This window comes from Cervus canadensis, chromosome 2 (assembly GCF_019320065.1).
Source record: "Cervus canadensis isolate Bull #8, Minnesota chromosome 2, ASM1932006v1, whole genome shotgun sequence".
NCBI classification, from domain to species: Eukaryota; Metazoa; Chordata; class Mammalia; order Artiodactyla; family Cervidae; genus Cervus; species Cervus canadensis.
Genome location: NC_057387.1, coordinates 63,156,983 through 63,179,139, shown reverse-complemented (window position 1 = coordinate 63,179,139; position 22,157 = coordinate 63,156,983). Strand labels below are relative to the sequence as shown.

General features: G+C 35.5%; 1 protein-coding gene across 24 annotated transcripts in view; it reads right to left on the bottom strand.

Annotated features, from left to right (window-relative positions):
* FUBP1 (far upstream element binding protein 1) overlaps positions 1–21,808 on the bottom strand; it is a 33,703-nt gene extending 11,895 nt beyond the window's left edge. For 7 of the 24 annotated variants that reach the window (XR_006268125.1, XR_006268124.1, XR_006268123.1 and 4 more), the window contains exons 1-18: positions 21,571–21,790; positions 15,485–15,575; positions 14,595–14,657; positions 13,727–13,765; positions 12,708–12,747; positions 12,217–12,269; positions 12,054–12,125; positions 11,872–11,929; positions 10,097–10,259; positions 9,907–10,005; positions 9,680–9,781; positions 9,327–9,429; positions 9,125–9,225; positions 8,608–8,749; positions 7,786–7,946; positions 4,887–5,038; positions 4,721–4,800; positions 1,295–1,432 (exon numbers count right to left, since the gene is read on the bottom strand). Coding sequence is in view for 18 of the 24 variants with exons in the window: in XM_043460889.1 (XP_043316824.1) it covers positions 1,295–1,432; positions 4,721–4,800; positions 4,887–5,038; positions 7,786–7,946; positions 8,608–8,749; positions 9,125–9,225; positions 9,327–9,429; positions 9,680–9,781; positions 9,907–10,005; positions 10,097–10,259; positions 11,872–11,929; positions 12,054–12,125; positions 12,217–12,269; positions 12,708–12,747; positions 13,727–13,765; positions 14,595–14,657; positions 15,485–15,575; positions 21,571–21,690 (1,777 nt within the window). In the remaining 6 variants the exon portion in view is untranslated. Of the gene's footprint in view, positions 1–1,294; positions 1,433–4,720; positions 4,801–4,886; positions 5,039–7,785; positions 7,947–8,607; positions 8,750–9,124; positions 9,226–9,326; positions 9,430–9,679; positions 9,782–9,906; positions 10,006–10,096; positions 10,260–11,871; positions 11,930–12,053; positions 12,126–12,216; positions 12,270–12,707; positions 12,748–13,726; positions 13,766–14,594; positions 14,658–15,484; positions 15,576–21,570 lie in introns of all 24 variants that reach the window. The other 17 variants (XM_043460895.1, XM_043460892.1, XR_006268128.1 and 14 more) reach the window with 14 other exon arrangements.
* Positions 21,809–22,157: the final 349 nt, after the last annotated feature.

Genomic DNA, 22,157 nt, shown 5'->3' with positions numbered 1-22,157 from the left:
TCTTATTGTGCAAGAAAGCAGGAAAGTGCTTAAAGAAATGACAGGCATGTCAAAAGAATACAGGAATACAAGAGCCATCTTGAAGGTGCTCCCGACTGGCCAATCCTAGGGCAATCTGGCTAAGTTTAAAATATAACCTACTAAATCCACACTGACATAAAGAAATAAACAGAAAAAAAAGTAAAGCTCTTTCTTATAGCAAATATAGTAAAATACCACCTAATAAATGTAGAAAAAATTATCATATTTCTAACTGAAATTAGGTAGGCAGTATCAACGAATGCTAAGGCTTTCAATGAGGAACAGAATCCTAAGTTTAGCTGAGAAATCTTAGAAAGTTTTCTAAGGAAGTTTAGCTGTGGTGTTATGATCAGAAAGGTAACTTCTCTTTGCTCTAATAGTTTTATAATTTGTACTAGTTCTTTATTTTTGTTCTCATTTGTTTTAAAATAAGTTAAAATTATAAATCACATCTAATCAAACTGAATTGTAAAACTTCTACTGTGTCTTTAAATTAAATTAAAATAAAATTATCCCACTTGTCCTGCCAAAAATAGAACAGTGGTATAATCACAGTATAACTCTCCTGCTGCTGCTATAACTCTCCTGACAATATTAATTTCAAAGAGAAAAATGGTGATTTTAAAGAACCTTGGCAGACCTCATTCATTTTTTTGCGCTATTCTTGCCATATTGTATGTAAGCAGGAAACATGATCATGACCTCATCTTCATGAGAAAAGGTTGAAGGGACCTATGGTTGACCCAATCACAAAAGGTCTGTACTCTTTTGAAAGAAAAAGATAGGAATTATTTTCGATTGGTGAGAAACTGTTGGAACAACTGGTGAAATGGAGTAAGGGCTATGCCTTGGGATAGTAAAATGTATCAGTGTTGATTAACTGATTTTGAATGCTGTGTGATGGTTATATATTTTTTGAAAAACACAGGAGTACTTAAGGATAATGGGCCATTAAGTCTACACTTTGGTCTTAATGATTCTGAAAAAGACTAATGACAATAGATATGGACACATAAGATAGGGTGATGGAACAAATGGGGGGATATACACATTTTAACAGCTAGGTTATCTGGGTATTCTTTGTAATGTATCTTACAACTTTTATTGGTTTACCAGTTATCTCAAAGTAACTTGTTTTTAAAAAGCGAAGGCTACTTACTTAAGCTATTAACTGAGTATTATAAATATGGGGGTATTATACACTGATGTACTTCATATATAATTCCAAACACAAGTTTTCACTTCTATATAAAAAATAAAAGTCTTTAGTTACCATAGTTACCTTGTCCATTGGTTTGGGTTGTAGCTGGTGCACCAGCAGGAGCTGCAGGTGGTGGCTGTGCTTGTTGCTGATAATAGTGAGCATAATAAGCAGCCCAAGCTGCTGAATTTGGATCCGTCCCTGTTTTAGCTAGAATAAACAAAAGTTATGCATTTGCATCTAAAATCCATAATCAATTAATCACACACACACCCCTCTCTAACAAATAAACAGAACCCCAAGTTAACTGGACATTAAAAAATAGGTGAAAAAAAAAATAGAAGGTGGAAACTTCCAAATTCTTCTATTATTTTTACTGCCATAATTATCGTTTATTTTAGAAAACTGAGGCTCAGATAAGTTCCTAGAAAACTAGCTTGTGGCAGAGTTGGGATAGGAATGAAGATCTTTTGGTTTCAAATCCAATGCTTTGTCTTAAACCATCCTATGTGGTTTTCCTAAACCAGGTTTGCCTCAAGCACAACAGTCCTTATGAAGAATTTCCAGGGACAAGCCTGCACAAGAAACAATTATTTTTTTTTTAACTATGAACTGTCATATCTTCTTTCAACGAAGAGTAAATTAAAAAATCTTGGAAAAAGAAATCGAGATTAGCCGTATTTCATCTCATCATATTCAAGTGATTATCCTAAAAGATAGATTTGATATCACTGTCCTATTTGAAATTCTTTATTTCCTGGTGTCTTCAGGACTAATAAGACTTTTAAGGACAGCATATCATTCAATGTTTTTACCAAGATATTTGGACAGCCTGGCTTATACTTTCCTTTCCAGCCTCTCTCTGCTGTCAGTGTGTTTCCAACACTCAAGGTGTGAACACAGTAAACTGGCTGTATTTTTCAAGTCATCATGCTCATATCTGGGCCTTTCAGCATGTTACGCTTCCTGTGCACTTGATTGTCCCTCACTCAATTCTTCATAAAAAACTGATTCATTAACGGTATGGGACTTCTCAGTTAGAAAAAGAAATCCTCTTACCGATTCTCTTATACTTCGGAGTATCACAGGATGCTATATCTTTATTAGTTTATATCCTCAAGAAAAATCCTGGTAATTTCCTTAATCAGTCTATATCTATATGAAAACCAGTCTACACATATGACTAATACATACCGAGAAATTACTAAATTCATTCAATATAATATTCATTCATCATTTTATAGATAAAACAGACTTAGAACGGTTCAAAACTTGCTTGCTATCCCATAATTACTAAGTTGTAAGAGTAGGACTTATTCAAGTCTCTTACCTTCTGAAGTCAAAGTTATGGGACTTACTACACAAATCTTTCATAATCCATTGGTTTTTTTTTTTTTTTTTTTCTTCCATTGGTTTTTTATAGGAAGATTTAATTCAGAGAAATACTGACTTTATTGTCAATACAGGGCCACATTAAAATACCAGGGTATTTAACACAAAATCACAATTTCATTTAAATAAAATATTTTGGTTTTACAAGCAATATCTAATCCTAGATGCTATCTTTTAGCTAAATGGGTAACTTCTTTCCCAAAGGCACTGCTGAAAGCCACACTGAGTAATACCAATTCTTAGAGGAGTGATGACTTCACCACCACTCCAAGTGGGAAAATGAGATTGTGATACAGAGACCACTTCTTTTTAAAAAAAAATCAAAGGAAGATCAGCTTTTACTTTCTATACAGAGATAGTCAAACATATAAACCATCTTTTTTTTCAGTAGCTTGAATGAACAGAAAATAAAGTTATATATAATTTTTGATATTTGGTCTTCATCAGCAACTCTCACTTCAAGGGCATGGCCTCATACAAGGACACCAACTCTTCCAGGCATAAAGTATAGATGAGGAGCTACATTTTTTTTTTTTTTTGGGGGGGGGGGGGAATAAGTGCTTTATGATGTTGTGATGGTCAGAGACCACTTCTTATTTCCATCATTTCTTTCAATCTTACTACTTACCTGAACAGAGCACCCAAATAGATGCAATCCTACAGATTCAAGTTAACCAATATAAATCTGCCCCTTAACTTTCTCAGTCTCTTCAGTGGTGTGATTCTTCGGCTTAATTACACCATGCCTTAGCTTACAAGGGGGAAAGAAAAGTTCTTCCATTTTTAAAGACTAACTTTTAGACTATTATACAATAAATCATATTTGACCTTTCTTCTGATAAGTCCTTCTATTAATTGCACAGTATTGCTAACACTTTAAGTACCCTCTTCTGCCTCATACTCAGACATCAGCGCACTTCTTGAATGTGTGAGAGCTGAGGTTATTTGCAGTCACGTTGTATCATTGTATTCCAAAAAGCATACCTCTTATCATTCCAAAGAGCATGAAAAGTGAAAGAGAAAGTGTGTGTCACTCAGTAGGGCCTGACTCTGTGTGACCCCATGGACTGTAGTCCACCAGGCTCCTCTGTCCATGGAATTCTCCAGGTAAGAATAGTGGACTGGGTTGCTACTCCCTTCTCCAAGGGATGTTCCTGACCCAGGGATTGAACCCAAGTCTCCTGCATTGCAGGTAGATTCTTTACTGAGTTACAAAAGGCATACCTCCTATGAAATTAAAGTATGTTAAATATAGGACTACCCTCAAATACCAGAAATGTTTAATAAAGTTCACTAAAACAATTTTATTCAAATCAATTTAGCTGTTTTTAAAAATATATATACATATATATATATATATACTAGTATGAAAAGGAATCCTTAATTCAGTACCTTCCTTGAAAATACTCCAGTGAAAAGGTACACAGTAGGTGAGAAAAAAGGATCATAAAAATGACTGGTTTCAATGAATTCCCTCTTTGACCATAATGGAAAGAAAACTACAGGGTAGGAAAAGATTGATGAATAGGATAAAATGTAACAAATGCATAAATCCCGATCTGAACAGAAAAATCTTTATCTAAATGAAATTTTAAGAGGTCCAACATGCAGATATTTAATACAGGCCTGACTTTTACTAATATGTGAAGTTATCATATCAGGAATACTAGAATAGACAACTTGCATAAATCTGTAAGTTTAATGCCAAAGTATGAAACACTTCAATTGACTCACATAATTTTGTAGACAAATGTACCTTATTCTTCAAGGATAATGTCACAATTAACAGATGATATATTTGATGGCACTAGCTTCTAAAACCTAACACACTGTACTTCTTCCTATAGCTTTGGCTTTTAGCATTCAGCTGTATCATTTCAGAAACAGAGAAAGCCAAATGCAGGTAGAAAAAGACTCATGAAAACAGACCATATTCCCAACAGTCTTATTTGCTATAGTAGAACCAGAAGCTAACACTCCTGTTAAAGGAGTGAAACAAGTACAGAGAATGCACACAATATAGAATCAACACTAGAACACTTAATGAATGTAACAGGAGTGGAAAGCACAAACACAGATTATACCCAAATGATAATCATCTTTTACCTGGATCTGGAGGGGCTTGTTGCTGCCAATGTGGATATGCATTTCCCCACCCCTGGGGAGCATAAGGAGCTGGAGGGCCACTGAAAAGACAGAAATCAATTTAAAAATACAATTTACCAAATCTGTAATCTTTGAGGAAAAGCCAAGAGCAAAACTCAAAACTTACTGAGGAGCAGGCCCAGGCGGTCCTGGATTATAAGGTGCAGGGTTATATGGTCCCATTGGAGTTCCTGGTCCAGGAGGCCCAGGAGGCCCATGGGGGCCAGGGACACCATGGGGCCCATGGGGTACAGGTGGCCCTAAAGGATTTACTGGGCCCTGCAAAAAGACAAAAAACACAAAGACAATAAAGGTTAAACATTTCAAAGGTCAAATAACCTTTCATTTCTACCCCTTTACCTACCTGCAATCTAAAATTTATGTTTTTCCTTATTCCTTACCCATGCTGCAAAAATCTAACTCTACCACATTAATGAGACATGTAAAATTAATTCAAATGAACAGTATTAGCAAAGACCTGATACATCTCCTTTATCCTTTACTCTTTCAGACTCCTCCCCTTTCCTTGTACCATGCTTGCTTTTACTATTTCCTTTATCACCTTAATCACGGAAGCTTACCAAACATCGAGCTCTTCCTTTACCCCTTCTCTCTGCACCAACTCTACATCTACTCTCCTAACATTAAGCAGAGAAACATCTTAACAACATAGTGAAACGGCTGAATACTTTACCAATCATGAATACTAAACCAATAATATTTAGCAAGTTCTTCTTCAACAAACTAGCCCTCCTCCTAGCCCTTCTGTCACTGAACCCCATTTGAATCAATAATTTAAGTTCATTTTCTCCCTTACCCTTTATCATAATTTTCCAAATGTAACAAAGATTCCCTTTTAATTGATTTAATAAGTCACAGACTATTTCATATCCATTTCATGTTACAGCATAATTAATAATGCTTAGCTGATTCCTTTTTGATAATCCAACTTCTAAGGACCACTAGATTCACCTGCTCTAAAATAAAATACGGTTAGTACTCACCATGTGACAATTTGGACAAAAATGCTTAATCTATTTGGTTGTCAATTTTCTCACAATAAAACTAAACTTCAAGACTTTTAAAATCCCTTTATTAACATTATCCCTCACTTCTATTAGCCATAACCTATCCTTCCCAAAGAGTAAAAAAAAAAAAAGAAAAGACTACTGGAAAAACAGCAGCAACATTTTTATAGGGCAGGCACGCTTTTAAGTGATAGACACACTTCAAACATTTCATCCCAATAACCCTGTAAGGTAGGTATAATTATCCTCATTTTCAGAAGAACGAGAGGAAAAAAAGTGTAAATATCTTCCTCCAAGATCACGCAGTCAGTAAATGATTGAGAGTATTTTGAAGCCAGATAGCCTGACTCAGGAGTCCATGTTCTTAATTGCTTTTCCAGAACAACCTGTCTTGTATGTCCATCAATCCAAATGCAATCCTAATTTTGCTAATGATAGCAAAATCCAAAACCAAGGCACACTAATCATTCTTCTGGCATCAATTCTTGCTATTACTGAGTCCAACAGTTACTTTCTTCATGTTTTTGAACAATTACACTTATTCTCCTTATCAGAGAACTTAGAATATTTGTGTATATTTTTAAGGTATTCTTAGTGTCTTTTCTACATCTATTTTTGTTTCCCCAAGCACAGAGAACACCTCATTCAGAGCATGGCAAACATCAAGGAGAATTTTCCTATGATATTATAATTATTATTAATAAATTAAGAAGCTCCCTCACAATATATTAATTCTTCACAGTAAAATAACTATAGTAAAGCAGTATTTTGGGGGCTCCAAAACCACTGCAGATGGTGACTTCAGCCATGAAAATAAAAGACGCTTGCTCCTTGGAAGAAAAGTCATGACCAACATAGACAGCATATTAAAAAGCAGAGACATTACTTTGCTAACAAAGGTCCGTCTAGTCAAGGCTATGGTTTTTCCTGTAGTCCTGTATGGATGTGAGAGTTGGACCATAAAGAAAGCTGAGTGCCAAAGAATTGATGCTTTTGAACTGTGGTGTCGGAGAAGACTTTTCAGAGTCCCTTGGACTGCAAGGAGATCCAACCAGTCCATCCTAAAGGAAATCAGTCCTGAATATTCATTGGAAGGACTGATGCTGAAGCTGAAACTCCAATACTTTGATAGAGTTTTGCCACCTGATGGGAAGAACTGACTCACTGGAAAAGACCCTGATGCTGGGAAAGATTAAAAGCGGGAGGAGGAGACGACAGAAGATAAGATGGTTGGATGGCAGCACCGACTCAATGGATGTAAGTTTGAGTAAACTCTAGGAATTGGTGATGGACAGGGAGGCCTGGAGTGCTGCAGCCCATTGGGCTGCCAACGAGTTGGATACGACTGAGCGACTGAACTGAACTGAAAGCACTATTTCCTCATTATTTTCAAACTTGGTTAGGCATCAGGATCACCTGGAACATTCTTCTAAAGTTAGACACTGGGCCCTACTGCAGACATTCTTAACTACAACTATATGTTACATGTCGAAATGTAAAGCACACAAGCTGTCTACATTCCAAATTCCCCTAGATGACTGTCTGGAGCCAGTCTAAGATAATAGGATAATGTAAAGTTCTACCGTAATGAGGGGGGAGGCATCTGATTCTTCTTTGCCTCACCAAGGTTGCCCTTAATAAATAGTAAGCAAGGAGTAACAGTCACCAAGTAAGTCCTTAATAAATAGTGACTTCTGGTTAACTATCTATACCTTTTAGTATTTTTCACAACCCTCTACTAACCCTAATGTTATAACTCAAGTAATGTCATCTTGTCTTATTTACCCACACTCTAGTACAAGATTTTGAATACCTGTAACTATATAACATTTTTTTTTACTGCTGAAGAATTTTTCTATATTGTTACGTATCTATTATGTGATCAGATCTATAATTTTAGAGTAGAAATTATCATTTTTCTTACAGAAACATATGAATTAATGTCTTATTTAACTAACAGAACCTGTGCTAACAACAGGAAGTTTAAAGCATACTCACACCAATCTTTTCTTCTATGAGTTGCCGAGCATAGTCTATTTGCTGTGGAGTGCCACGAATTGTAAATAACTTCATATTAGGATCTGCATTAGGTGGAGGATTTCTCTGAAGTTCTATTCTTGCACCAGACTGTTGGCTTATGCTTTTTATGGTTTCACCCCCTAAAATCAAAACACAGTAATTTCTTTAAAGATTCACAGGATACAAGTGGAGCTATTCAAAAGGAACTGGTTACAATTAAGGAAGTTTTGAACAGTATCCCATCTGCCAATATGCTATTAGGAGTTTCCATTTATTCTACACTTTAAATTAATTTACATAATATATAATCAATCATAATCATACATTTTAAAGTTTTAAGACATAATTTAATATGTCTGTACCCAACCTTAAAATGAATTATAGCATCAACACTTGGTTCAAAGAAATTGCTTTTATAAAGCAATGAGAAACTAACACAATGACTTAAAAATTCAAAAATTTAAAAACATGTGTCAGGAAACAGCAAAATAAACAAAAACACTCAAACCATTTTCCAGGTGAGAAGAAAAGTTTTTTACACTAATAATTAAACTGCTGATCCTCTTCTCTAGAAACCAATGTGATTCAAATCCCACTTTGGATTTAAGTGCATATAAGGCCGTTCATTTAAGCTTTAGCTGTTACATATCAGCCATATCAGCATTAAGAGCACTTTCCTACTAAAATACAGCCAAAGAAAAATCACTGCTATTCATCTACAACAGTAACAGAATTGGCATCCAGAAAATCAGATAAAGTGTTAAATTATTAACCACACATTAATAGTTTTAAATACATTGCCTTTTCCTATTATTAATCCAGTTTTCCCAGTTGGGACAATGAAATTAAATTCCTGTAGTCCACCAGGTGGTCCCATGTTCCAGTTGCCTTGACCTCTACCTCTTCCTCGACCACCAGGTCCAGGTCCACCAGGATTACCAGCCTAAAGAGGGCAAAGACAAAGTCAGAAGAGTCAGACACTCTTCTTTCCACAATAAAATTATCGCATGTCTATTTTTCTCAACTTTCACTTTCCTAAATCTGAAATTTAGAGAAACTGGGAGACGCCATCCACCCCCAAATCAACAAACAACCACCACCTTTTATTCTTTTTTACTGTGGTGAATAAGCTAGTGCACTTATGTGGCTGCCCTCCTGCTCCAAGATGTGTACCTTAAAGCCATTTAAACTTTCTAGCAATTAATAAAGTTTCATCAAACAGATTTTGATTTAAAAACTATGGAGGGGGACTTCCACATTTAATGAAGGAAAATATTCTTTAAATGAAAACAATGAAAATATTAACATTCTATCAAACCTGAACACTTCGAAGAAGGTCTGTAATAATTTCTGCAGCATGTTGACATCTGTCTGGAGGTCCTGTTATTTGTGCTATTCTATCAGGTGTTGTTCCATCATCTTCAAAACAATGAAACCAAATTGTATTAATTTAACATTAAATTAATGAGTGTCAAAAGAAATTGCCAGTAATGCTTAGAAAATTAAACGTAAGTACTCACCTGGCTTAAACTGAATTCGAACACCAGCATCATTTTGTATTTTTTTAATCATCTCTCCATTTCTTCCTATTACAATGCCAACAGCAAATCTTGGAATGGGGACCTTATGCAAAGAAAACTAGTATTAGGAAAGCCATTTCCTGAGAAATGTATCTGCCTCAAACCATAGAAGCACTATGTTTATATAGAAGAGGTCAAAAAGATACAAAATACACTGCATTCTAAGTAGAAAAGTTGGGGGGGGGGGTGGTACAATACAATGTTAGAGAAGGCTATGGAAGACAGAGCAGGAAAAATCCTACTTTCTTTATGGACTAGCATTCAACCATTTCTGAACTGGTATTTTTACTTACATCTATTCCTTCATTTCCTCCTATTCTTGACCCATACTCATTTCGAACTTCTCTGAAACCACCTTGATCACGAATTAACTCTAACACCATCTCCTTGGCTTGCTGAAGTAGGAAAAAAATAACCTAATTTAGGAAGTGTGTCTCAAAACATTGTAATTATTCATGCATGTTTTGCCTGCTGCCATCCACCCCAAACCCCCCTCTGTAAAATATAAACTTAAGTTTACTTGAACTTTGTATGGGTCTCCTGTAATCCTAAGAGGTTTGTCAGCACCAGTATTCTGAGGTCCATCTTGGATCATAACCATTTTAACTCCAGCCCGTTCCTGTTAATCATAGAAATCAGATGGATTAACAAAAGGGGAGAAGGAGGAAACAGGCTTCAAAATAGAAAGTAATCATTTTACAAAGTAATACCTGAAGTTGTTTAATAGTCTCTCCCCCCTTTCCAATAACTAATCCTGCTTTGCTAGCTGGAATCATGATTTCTTGAACTGCATTTCCTGGCCCATCACCATGATGGAAGCCAGGGGCTGGTCTTCCTTTTTCAACAATCTGGTCCAGTAACCGTTTTGCTGATCTGTTAACAAATTCATAGTCAATACAAAATAATCCATCCCAATTCAGATTTAGGTGGCCTAAAAGTAAATTTTAAAAATTCAAAGGAAATATCATCAATATCAAAAACTGAAACAATGCAATAAAGTTTCCAGGTATATAATCTTCAACATTTTTAAGAACAGTATGAAACTTCCAAGAAGAAATACCCTACTTCTAAAGTTATCTCAGAATAAAGCTCATTCATTTGAAAATTAAATGATGCACTTATTTTTAAAACTTTACTTTGGTTACGTTAAAATTTATTTGTTCATTCAACAAATAATTTAAATATGTCAACTATATATGCCAGGTACTATTCTAGGTTGGGGTTACAGCACTGAAATAAATAGTCAAGGTATTTGCTGATGTGGCTTAACTTTATTAAATAAGTAAAAACAGAAGGTTAAATAACTCATTTGTTAAGTGCGATAAAGAATATTAAAGCGAGATAAGGAGGACAGATTGTATGTGTGTGTGAAGGGATGCTATTTCATGTAAAATAGATGAATGAGGAATTCCCTGGCAGTCTAGTAGCTAGGACTCTGCACTTCCACTGCAGTGGGGCTTGAGTCCAATCTCTGGTCAAGCAACTAAGATCTGGGCAGCCGCATAGTAGTGATCAAAAAGTAAATAAATAAAAATAAACAAAAACTTTACTGATAAGGAGACATTTAAGCCAAGCCCTGAAGTACAGGAGTGACTATGAAACCATCTGGGGGAAAAACATCCCAGGGAGAAGAACTAAAGGATTCAAATGAGAAACATTCTTGGTGTCCTGAAAAAACAGAGAAGAGGCTAAACAGAAAAGAGGCTACTAGAACAGAGTGAGCTGGGAGAATGGCAAAATATGCAGTGAGAAAGGTGGCAGGGAACCTGAGCCATAATAAAGACACTGACTTCTACTGTAAATGGGAAAGCATTAGAGGGTTTTGAACAAAGTAGTATATGAATTGACTCACATTTTAAAAGGATCAGTGTGGCTGTACTATAATTGGACAAAGCTAAAAAAACAAAACAAAACAAAAAAACCGGAAACACCTTGCAGTAACACAGGCAAATGGTGCCAGAAATAAGATGACACGGAAGGTGGCAAGAAGAGACTGAATTCTAAATAAATTATGAAAGGTAAAATGACCAAGAGTTGCTTATGGATAAATGAGTCATAAAAGAAAGATCAAAGTATTAGAATAGTTGTCACACAATGAAATGAGATGAATGAGATAAGTAAAAGAAAACGTATGGACTGGAAAAACAATGATTCTGTTTTTAACAAGGTAAACTTTGAGATGTCTAAAAGACATCCAAGTGGAGAGTATACTGAGGAAGCAACAGAATATATACATCTGGAATTTAGGGAAAGAAATCAAGTCTGAAGATTCAAGCAGTAACCACCTTTTACGTTTTTTGGTAAAAGAGACCTGAAAAATAGAAATGTGGGGTTCAAAGATGGTTTTATGTTCAGATACAGGGATTTTTAAAGCATGTTTATGTGCTTTTAGAAATTTTCTAGAAAAGGGGAAAAGTAATAATGCAGAAGAAAAGTTGGTTCAATTGCAGGGAAGGAAGAACTAGAACATGATTTTCATACTTACTGGACAGACTCAGGTGTCCCAGTTAACATACAAGACCTTTCTGGAAGGCCACCACTGTCTACAAGTAAAAAGAAACAAAAATCTTAGGCCAAGAAAAGAGTAACAGCATCATTTTCACTAACAACTTTAAAAGTGCTAGTTTTCTTGTGACTTTGAAAATTACAGCAAGAGAATAACATTACCAGGAGCTATCTGTATTTTACATCCAGATTCCTGTTGTATGCGTGAGATCTGTTCACCTCCTCTGCCAATTACTAGTAAGAAAAAAGAAAATTATTTGCTGAAAGGTTTTAAAGCGTATTTTGATTATGTCTTTCAAAGTTTAAAAAAAATTAGATTACTTACTAAATCCAACCATTCCATCTGGAACTTTGTATTCTTCTGTCATTACAGACCTGCTAAGAAATGACAGAAACTAACATTTTTCTTCGAAGAAATGTAATTTGTTTACAAATAAAAATAAACATAGAAATCTAACAGCTTCTACAAGCTTAAACTAAGCTTGTAGGCAAACACTTAAAATACTCAAAAGTAAAAATATGAGGCCTACGTAGCTAAAAAAGCAGATGGGGTGCAGTTCAGAAGTATCATTTTAAGTTATTTTAATCCACTTTAGTTTTTCCAAGGGGTGGCTAATTTCACCCATCCTTCCAAAGTATAAATGTATTTCACTCAAAAAGAAAACTGATCATTCACTATTACCTATTTGAGTCAAGGGAAAGGATTCACACACACACAGACACGTATATTCACTACATACTAACTTGGTTATATTTCACATTGAATTCAACTAAAACTTGCAAAATACTCTTTGAAAAGCTTTTATTTTACTATACCTTTGCTGCTGATGCATCGGTGGTAACTGTGTTCCAAAAGCTGCCAAAAAATTAAATGAAATAAAAATTATTTTATTTAAATTGACAGATGTTTAACAATATAATCATTTAAAGCAATTCTACAATTTTCCCCTGATATAAGACAACATCTTGAAAAGAATAAAATTTTATGCAGAATACTTAAATCAACAGACTTGGCAAGAAACTCAGCGAAAGGGCAGACATTATTAGCAATAGCATTAAAAAATGTCCTTTTTCAAGTGTTGTTAAGCAACAATTAAGAAATGGAACTGTAACACTTATGTTCACAGCAGCACAATTCACAATAGCCAAGACATGGAAATAATCTAAACGTCTGTTGACAGAAGAATGGATAAAGAGAGATATGGTATATATACAGAGTAAAATACTATTAGCCATAAAAAAGAATGAAATATTGCCCTTCACAGGAACATGGATGCAACTAAATATTACCATACTAAGTGAAGTCAGAAAGAGAAAGACAAATACCACATGATATCACTTATATGTGCAATCTAAAATATGACACAAATGAATCTATCCAAGAAATAGAAATAGACTCATGGGCAGAGAACAGACTTGTGATTGGTCGAGGGGGGGCTGTTGGTGGAGGGATGGAGTGAGAGGTTGAGGTTAGCAGATACAAACTATACATATATATGGATAAGCAACATGTTCTTACTGCACAGTACAGGGAACTATATTCAATATCCAATGATAGACCATAATGGAAAATATAACAACTATCCATCAATTAAAAAGTGGGAGTTATAAAACAAATTGAATACATAAAATGATTTAGCAACCAAATCTTATAATATACACACTGCCATAACAGAACTGGAATATTATAAAGATAGAAGGTATATTTTTACAAATAAATTCATTCAAAAAGAAAATTTATGGCCTTCAAATAACTTCAAAGATACCACAAAACATAGGAACAAAATCCTGTTATTAAAATCTAGTTTTTAACCAAATTTAAAATAAATACTTACAGTCATTTTGAGGAGCAACTTTCTTAGCATCTGGCTGATCTGCAAAATTAAAGAGTCTTTTAATTTTTTGCCAATAATATAATATAAGACTCAGCTCCCCCATACCCAATCAAGAACACCAATATAAACATTTATTGAAATAGCTGAGGGTATGGTTTATCATTTCAACCAAAACCACCAAAACTCAGCCCAAACACTTAGGAATCGAAACAAAGAAAACTACACTTCTTTCATGCTCTTCATGTTTAAAAGATGCACAGACATTAAAAGAAAATTCTTTTTACTGAATCAAATCACTGACCTTAACGTATGTCAATCACTTTAGAATGATACAAGAAAGTATTTAGTCCATTAGTTAGCAAAACATCACATGCTAAAGTCTAATGATGCTTCCCACTGTAGGAACTGAAGATTGGAAGGAAAAGAACCTATCAAAATGTGAAATTTTGACATATCAAAAGCTGAGTGTACCTGACAATGAACACAAAGCTATGCAAAATAAGTAAAAAAAAAAAAAAAAAAAAATCACATTACAAGGCAATCTCAAACTAAACTGTTCTACTATTCCTAACCAAACATTTCACAGCATAAAACAGCATAAACTTCAGCAGAAACTCAACAACTACATGACTTCATCTTTATCTACATCCTTTACACACATGAATACAATGCATTCCTTAGAATAGGCAACCTACAGCTCAAAGTACTACATTCTCCTCCCCCCTTCAAACTTAAATGATTAAACATCAGAATGTTGTGCAGCAAAAATTCAGACACATAATCCAAGAAATATTTGTGTCCATTTAAGAATCCACTGGTTTATTTCACGTTTACATACTGAACACAGGTAATAAATAAAAATTCCTGCCTTTAAAAGGAGAGGGCATTCCCTCCCAGTGTGTTGTACTGCTCGGACTTGTCCAAGAGCCATCTACACATAAAATAAAAAGAATACATTACATACAACATCTGAAGCATCATTAGCTCATTTTTTTTTTGTATATTAAAACCTCACTATAAATGTGAAAGACACTTAAATAAAAGGAAACCAAGTACTCCTGATCAAAAGCTACAAATACATTCTATAAGCTCATTCAGAATCCTCCTTTAAAAAAGAATAAAAGGGCAAAAAGAAAATGTATCAAAATTCATACATCAAATCTAAAATAAAAAATACGTGCAGACTTCTAAGTTCAGAAGCTTCAACAATTATGTTTTTTTAAAAAATACAAAGCACTGTATATCTACTGTTTTAAGCCACATTTTGAGTTAAACCTGAAACACAAAACAAGGTACTAAAGCAAACAAAAAGGTAACAATGGTATAACCTGCAACACACGAAAGTAGCAATCTATATAGCAACTTCAACCTTTAAAGTGAAATCTAAAATAACAAAGTAATGAGAATATAGCATCTCAGATTAATTCATGTATGATGAGAAAAACCAGTGAAATGTTTCCTAGACTTTTACTTCAGTATATTAACAAGTTGTCTGTGCAAACTATCAATCTGGCACAATCCTAAAAAAGGAAAAATGATGTCTTCTACTAAGACAAAACTGGCTGGTTAACTCAAATTTTACCTACCTTGTTTAGGTCTCTTTTTACCCCCTCTCCTTCTGAGGCCAATATAACCCTTATAATTTTAGGAACCTTATAATAAAAGCAATGTTTCAAAAAAAGAACACTTGAAAAACAATGAAAATCACTTCAACTAGACTCTGTAAAACAATTTAAAATATTTATGGCTATAACTTACCTCCATCTTCCAAAGGTCTTTTTTGTCCCCCATAACCATAGTCATTTGAATTCAGTGACGTACCAGCATCACCTCCAATTTTTGCTGCAATCTTAAAAAACAAAAACACATCATCATCGAGGATAGCATCATAGCTTTAACTATTCATTACTAAATTTCCTCACATATGCTAAATATCCATCACGTAGGAAATTTAACTTGATAGACAAATTAATTCAATTTATTACTATCATTAATAACTTCAGAAAGTTAAATAATCATCATCTGAAAGTTTCTCATATATCTCTATAAAAACAAAAGTAATCAATTAGAAATCTTTAGAAGACTGACTAAAGAACTTTAAGGAAAGTCTGACTCCTAATTGTATCTTCTCCATGACCATGTGTTGGCACAGAGAGAACAGCTGTGAACAGCTTATGAGATGCTAAGGCTATCTATGCTGCCTAACAAGGTGTAAAACGCTAGTCACATCTGGTCAGTGAGTACTTGATATGTCTAGTCCAAACTGAGATGTACTTCAACTGTAAAAGACACACTAAGTAGTGAAACTGTGGAACAAATAAAAAGAATATAATGCATCCCCCCAATTTTTATACTGAATACATTAAAACGGCAATATCTTAGGTATGTAGAGTTAAAATATGTAACTTGCATAATACTTCTTCTGGACAATCTTTTCCTAAGGAAATGTGGAGGTGTGGGGGAAACCTGGGAAGTTGTACATCTAAGTCTATTATAGAACCATGTCCTGGGGCAAACGTCATTTAAGTACCAGCGTCACAATTGAGGCAAAACCAGGGGATATTTATGGCATTTTTCTGTGAAAAAGGAAATGGAAGTAAAATTGCTGAGTGCCAACAGACCAAACTCTACACTGTAATAAATGTTTTATACTCATTTTGTCACTGAATCACAACAATTCTATGAGATAGAGTGCTTATGAGATAATTACTTTACAACTGAAAAACATCTCAAGAGGCATAGTAAGTCAATGGTGAAGTTCCAATTTCTACAGAGTTCCACTTAAATTACTGAAGGGGTAGTCACCAAAGATGGGTGATGCACTGATGCTATTCTTTGAATCTTAAGTTATGTTTGAAATTTTCCATGATAAAAGTTAAAGAGAATGTGAAAATTTTGATGACTGGAATTCTTCCAAAGAGAGATCTTGATGTGGAACTAAACCAAGTGCCTCAAGCTTCACTATAATTAGAAAACTGTGAAGGATAAGTGTATTTAACAAGCAGAATTCAAAATGTATCACCTAAGTCCTGATCCCATATACCAAATATATTTCTTAGGGTTCCCAGATTTCCCTTTTTCTCACCTGTAAATGCAAACACCCACTACAAAGCATATTAGGATTAAATATAAAAATGCTTGATAAAGAGATATTTCTTGATGCTATAGCTTTGGTCACTCTAACCTACCTTAATCATCTTTCACTTTCTCAAAAGCTTATTTGTATATTTGATCTAATTAATATTATTATTTTTTTTTTTGAAAAATTTCCTCATCACACCTGAAAATTGCTTTTCCACTTCAGTTTTAAAGCAAGGAGCATCAGAATTGTTGCAAAGGAACTTAGCTGCTGGGCACTGATTTATAAGGGAAGTATTCCAGGTCTGAGAAACAACAATACAAATGAAGGAAACAGTTTAGGCTGGCAATACCTTCTGCAATTAGCTTTTATAAATACTCTGAGTTTGCAAAGCAGCACTCCTTGAACTCCAAGGAACTTCTGCATAGAAAAAGGATACTTAATTGGATACCTTCCTATTTATTGAATAGTTCTAAAAACATTCAAATGAAAACTGATCATTAAGTTCACTCAGAAGAACCAGTTAACACCATCTCAAAAATTCCAAACCAACACAAAAACATTTTTTGTGTGAAGTGGCTTTGATCCTGTTCAACTCTTTGCAACCCCATGGACTGTAGCCCACCAGGCTCCCCTGTCCATTAGATTTCCCAGGCAAGAATACTGAAGTGGGTTGCCATTTCTTTCTCCAGGGGATCTTCCCGACCCAGGGATCAAACACACATCGCCTGCATTGGCAGGCAGGTTCTTTACCACTAGTGCCACCTGGGAAGCCCCCTTCACTCAAAATGTCAGTGATGAGCTTTTAGTAAAAATACCACTTACTATTCGATCAGTTAAACATACATTTGCTAGGTTACTTCACAGGATTAATTTAAGAGAAACAGTAATCCTTAAACTTCAACCTCTAGCTATACAAAATTCTTATGAGACCAGCAGAACTAAGTATAGACAACTTCTTTGATTTTAATTTACAATAAAAATACGAGTGTTCTATTTGGACTCTCCTTACTTCTCAAAAGGGTAAATAATTTTTGTATTTTCATTGTTTTAGCATTTTCCACCTTTCTTCATTGATTATTCCTAGAATCCAAGAATTTTGGAGTTGAAAGAAAATTTAAGAGATTCAGTCATACCACCTGATTTTCAAGATTAAAACAATAAAACCACAAACAACAACACACAAAAGGCTGACTTTTAGAAGTAATTACCTAAATGCCCAAAATGACTATCTCCTAAGTTTCAGTCTACATACTTCCTTAGGCTTTGGGGTCCAACCGTGATTTGGGGTCAGTGGTAATTCTGGTTTTACTGCTTTGTGTCCTTGCCAAATTTCCTTAAGCATTTTGTGCCTCATTCATCTTCTGTGTACAAAAGAGATAAATAGTTTCTCCACTTACCTTGTAGGATAATTGTAGGAATTAAATGAGTTAATACACATATGCTTAGCACAGAGCCCTAATATGTAGCATATAAATTGCCAGTTACTATGAACAAGTCAGCACACTAGAATTCAACAATAATACAAAGTTCACAAGACTTCAAACGTTTGGGTCAAAAATTTTAACAGCTTTTTATTTGTACTGGTCAAGGACATACATTTTGAAAGAATGCAATTATTTTCAAAACAAAATTTCATCACTAATTCATTAAAGATATGTTGATTCAATTTAACAAATATTGAGTACCTACTATGGGAAAGGTCCTAATGGATTGTTTCCATGTACCAGAAATGTGAAGAGGCTAGAAATATTACCAGGCCACCATTTCATTAATATTGTCCCCTCTCTATAGTCCTAAGTCTTCATTATTATAATCAAGTTTTACTATCCTATCTCAAAACATGTTACTAAAAAAAGCCCCCAAAACAAAACTCTCAAATGCTAGTTTTCACTGAAGAGAACAATGGCAAGTAAAAAGTCAAGAGTTCTATTTTATAAATTTTTCTTTTTATTCAAATATAGTAGTCTGAATTACTTTCACAATTATCAAGGAAGAGGTTTAAAGAATTGAGTACCTAACAACTAATTTAATAGTTGTTTAGAGGGCAAGTGATGAGGGTTGATAATCTTGCTTAACCTGCAATCTACTACTCAGTCTCAGATTTACATCTATCTTCATGTAACTTAAAGGGGAAAAAAGTAGATATATATTAACTTTCTAATGTTTCAGGGACAGAACTTATTATCAGTGTGATCACTAAATATCTAGTCAAAGAATTTCAACATCACCCTCTACAGATAAACTTGAAATAGCCAAATATAATTTCTAAACTATACCGTTGGAAACCCTAGAGAAGCAATTTGGTGCCCTTGTGTTAGATTTAGCTCACAGAGTATTATAAAATCTGAAAACTTCACATTTAAAAGAAAGTTATTAGAATTCTCTGGAAAAAAGACTGGGCTCCACTGCCAGATGGCAACAATCAGCTGGAGTGAAGGCTACCAGCTTTAACTAGATAGGGTCCAGGGACCCTAATCATTTGTTCTGCTTTCCTGCATAACAAAGAACTGTTCAGCTGAAATGCCAATAGATTTCCCACCAGTATGTAGCTCTTTGAAGGCAATAAGCTGTTCTTATACCTCTTCCTTCCAAAGAACATAGCATAATACTCTGGACAAAGAAAAGAAACTTAAGGTTAGATGGAGATTTTGGAAATACAATTCAGAATCCATTTAATACAAATAAGGAAAAAAGGAGTTCAAATATTAACCTAACTTGTTCCTTCAGCCCAAACACCTTTCCCTATACTCCACCTGAGTAATCAGACAAGCAGCTACAACCAATATATATATGGAAGCATTCTCAGACACAATGAGAAGGGGCAATTAAACTCAAATGCTAAACTTGAGAATATCAGACTTAAGATCAATTCTGAAGAAATAATCAAATCACAGCAAAGACACTTGTAAACTCTACTGCAGGACAAGAAATCCACAGTTTGAGGATAATTTCTATATTAAAAAAGCATTCTAACTTGGTAAGAAGATTGTCTTCAGAAGCTATATCCATCTGCACTTTTCCTTACCTCATTTTCCACTCTCCTTCCCCACCCAACCCTATCCTCCAAAGACTTCACTCTCAGGTTCTCACCTTCCCCCAAACCCCCATACCTTAGTGCATGCTGCTTCTTTATCCACTGGTCAAACTCTCATTCTTTAATGCCTTGCTTAAAATATCAGTCCTTTGGCCGTAGGGCACCCCACTCCCTTGTGATGTGTACAGTACCTGATTCACAGCAGAACTCTATAAATGTTTACAGAACAAATGGACGAATTAACAGTGCCTAAATCTTGTCTACGCTTGGAAAGCATTAATCAGATACTACTACTCTTTTGCATTTGGTTCCTTGACTATATCATGGCTTCCTAGAAAGCAAAAAAATCCAATTAACACATTTAAAAAAGTCTCCAGTATGGAAGTATAGTGTACGGAACAAATTGATTCAATGCGCTGCTTGAATAAATTAATTCTGGTTGAGTCTTCTCTAAAAACCCCTCTAACAGGGTTGCTGTGATTATGTTAACGTCTCAGTCACTATTTCAAACACGTTCAGAAATAGTAAATAAAAATTAGGTAAACAAATCGAATAATTAGTGTTAATGGTACCCCCCTGCTGACTACTTGGAAAATTTCTGATTATAAACAAGTACAGGTACATTTTTATTTATAATGTGTTCACATAATAAAAATATGAGCGATATGCTACATCACTGCAGATTTTATGTATTTTGAGTCAAATGATCCTTTAATCTAACTAGGGGTTAAAAAAAGTAAGTTAACGAACTGAACTCCTAATGTTATCAAAACATACCACAAAATTGATTTCTGATTACCATTAGCTTAACACTGTATTCCAAAAATGTCTAGCATCTAATACGCATCGTGTCACAAAAATTCTTACTTTTGCTTTAGACACAAGTTCATACCGACATCATACATTTGAAAATTACATGAAAACTACATGAAGGTAAAGTTCAAATTAAATCCTAGAGTACAACGGTACTTCTTTTTTTTAACAGCTCCCGTTTAGGAAAGTGCCTTCAGGGCAAATGTACGCACCTACGTAATACAAAGAGTCCTGGTCAGTTTACGACTCTGAACTGAGAGGCAGATTCAAATTGAAACTTCGGGTATGAGGACCTGAAGCCATTTTGAGAAGAGGGAAGGAGCCATAGAACACGCGTAAATCCCGCCCTGAGGAGGGATTCCAGCCCGGGATACTAGTGCTACCGTAATTCTCTTCCTTGAATGTGTGAAAGTGAATGATACCGAAAGATTAACTGCGGGAGAGTTCGAATGGGCTGGAAGCTCTAAAGACTGCTTTAATGACAGGTCCCATCCCTTACTATGGCTCCTACAGACGGACCCTAGTCCTTTCCCAAACTCATTACTAGAAGCTTCCATGCTATTGTGTAAAACTACGCGCGCTTTATCCCATGGAGGTGGATGTTCACTCAGAAGAAAAGGAAATGCTAACTCCTTAGAGAAAAAAGCGCGAGTACCGCAAAAGCTGGAAAATAACCTAAAGCCATCTTCGCAGAGCATGCGTTGGGGTTCAAAGTGGCTCACACACTAAGAACACAAAACCCGAATTCCAGCTTCTAATCAGTATTACCAACGTGGAGAAACGTGAGTCTTCTCACATTTCAGAGGCCGGAAGGGCACTTCTTTCCTCTTCCTAACGCGCGAGAAGTAGCGGCCTACTCAGCCAGCGGCCAATTACCGTGAGCTGTCGGGATCCCGCCGCGCGGTCCTGACTTACCTGCCGGGCTCTCTGCAGTGCATCTTTGAAAGCATCGTTAACTCCTCCACCACCACCGCCGCCGCCTCCGCCACCGGCTGAGCCAGAGGAGGGTGGAGGCACTGTTGAATAGTCTGCCATGCCTACACTACAGTGGCCGCTACCGATTCTTCCCAGTGACCTCTCAGCCAACTGCTAAGAAAGAAAGAAAATGGCGGCCGTCAAGCCTGTATCGCATTCTTGTGCGACCATCGTGCCGTAAAGGGGCGGAGACTGAGAGAAGAAAATCTCGCGATGTTTTGAGGTAACGCGCTAGCTTGAGGGAGAGAGGCTAGAAAAAGACAGGCGAGGAGACATCGCGAGAATTGTCTTTATATTTCGCGAGAATGGGGTTTAGCTTGGCACCGCCTCTTTGTGCATCCTTGGGCTAAGGTGGTACGGTTTTCCTACTTGGGTGGTGGGTAAAGACTCGTGGGGCGACTGCGGTTAGGTTTAATTTTTGAAAGCCTGGAGGAAAGGAGTAGTGTCTTATTGGCCACCGCCTCAGGGAGTAGAGTGGGTGGATTTTTTCACCGAGGGTCATTCTGTTGTATCCTTGGGGAAGCAGG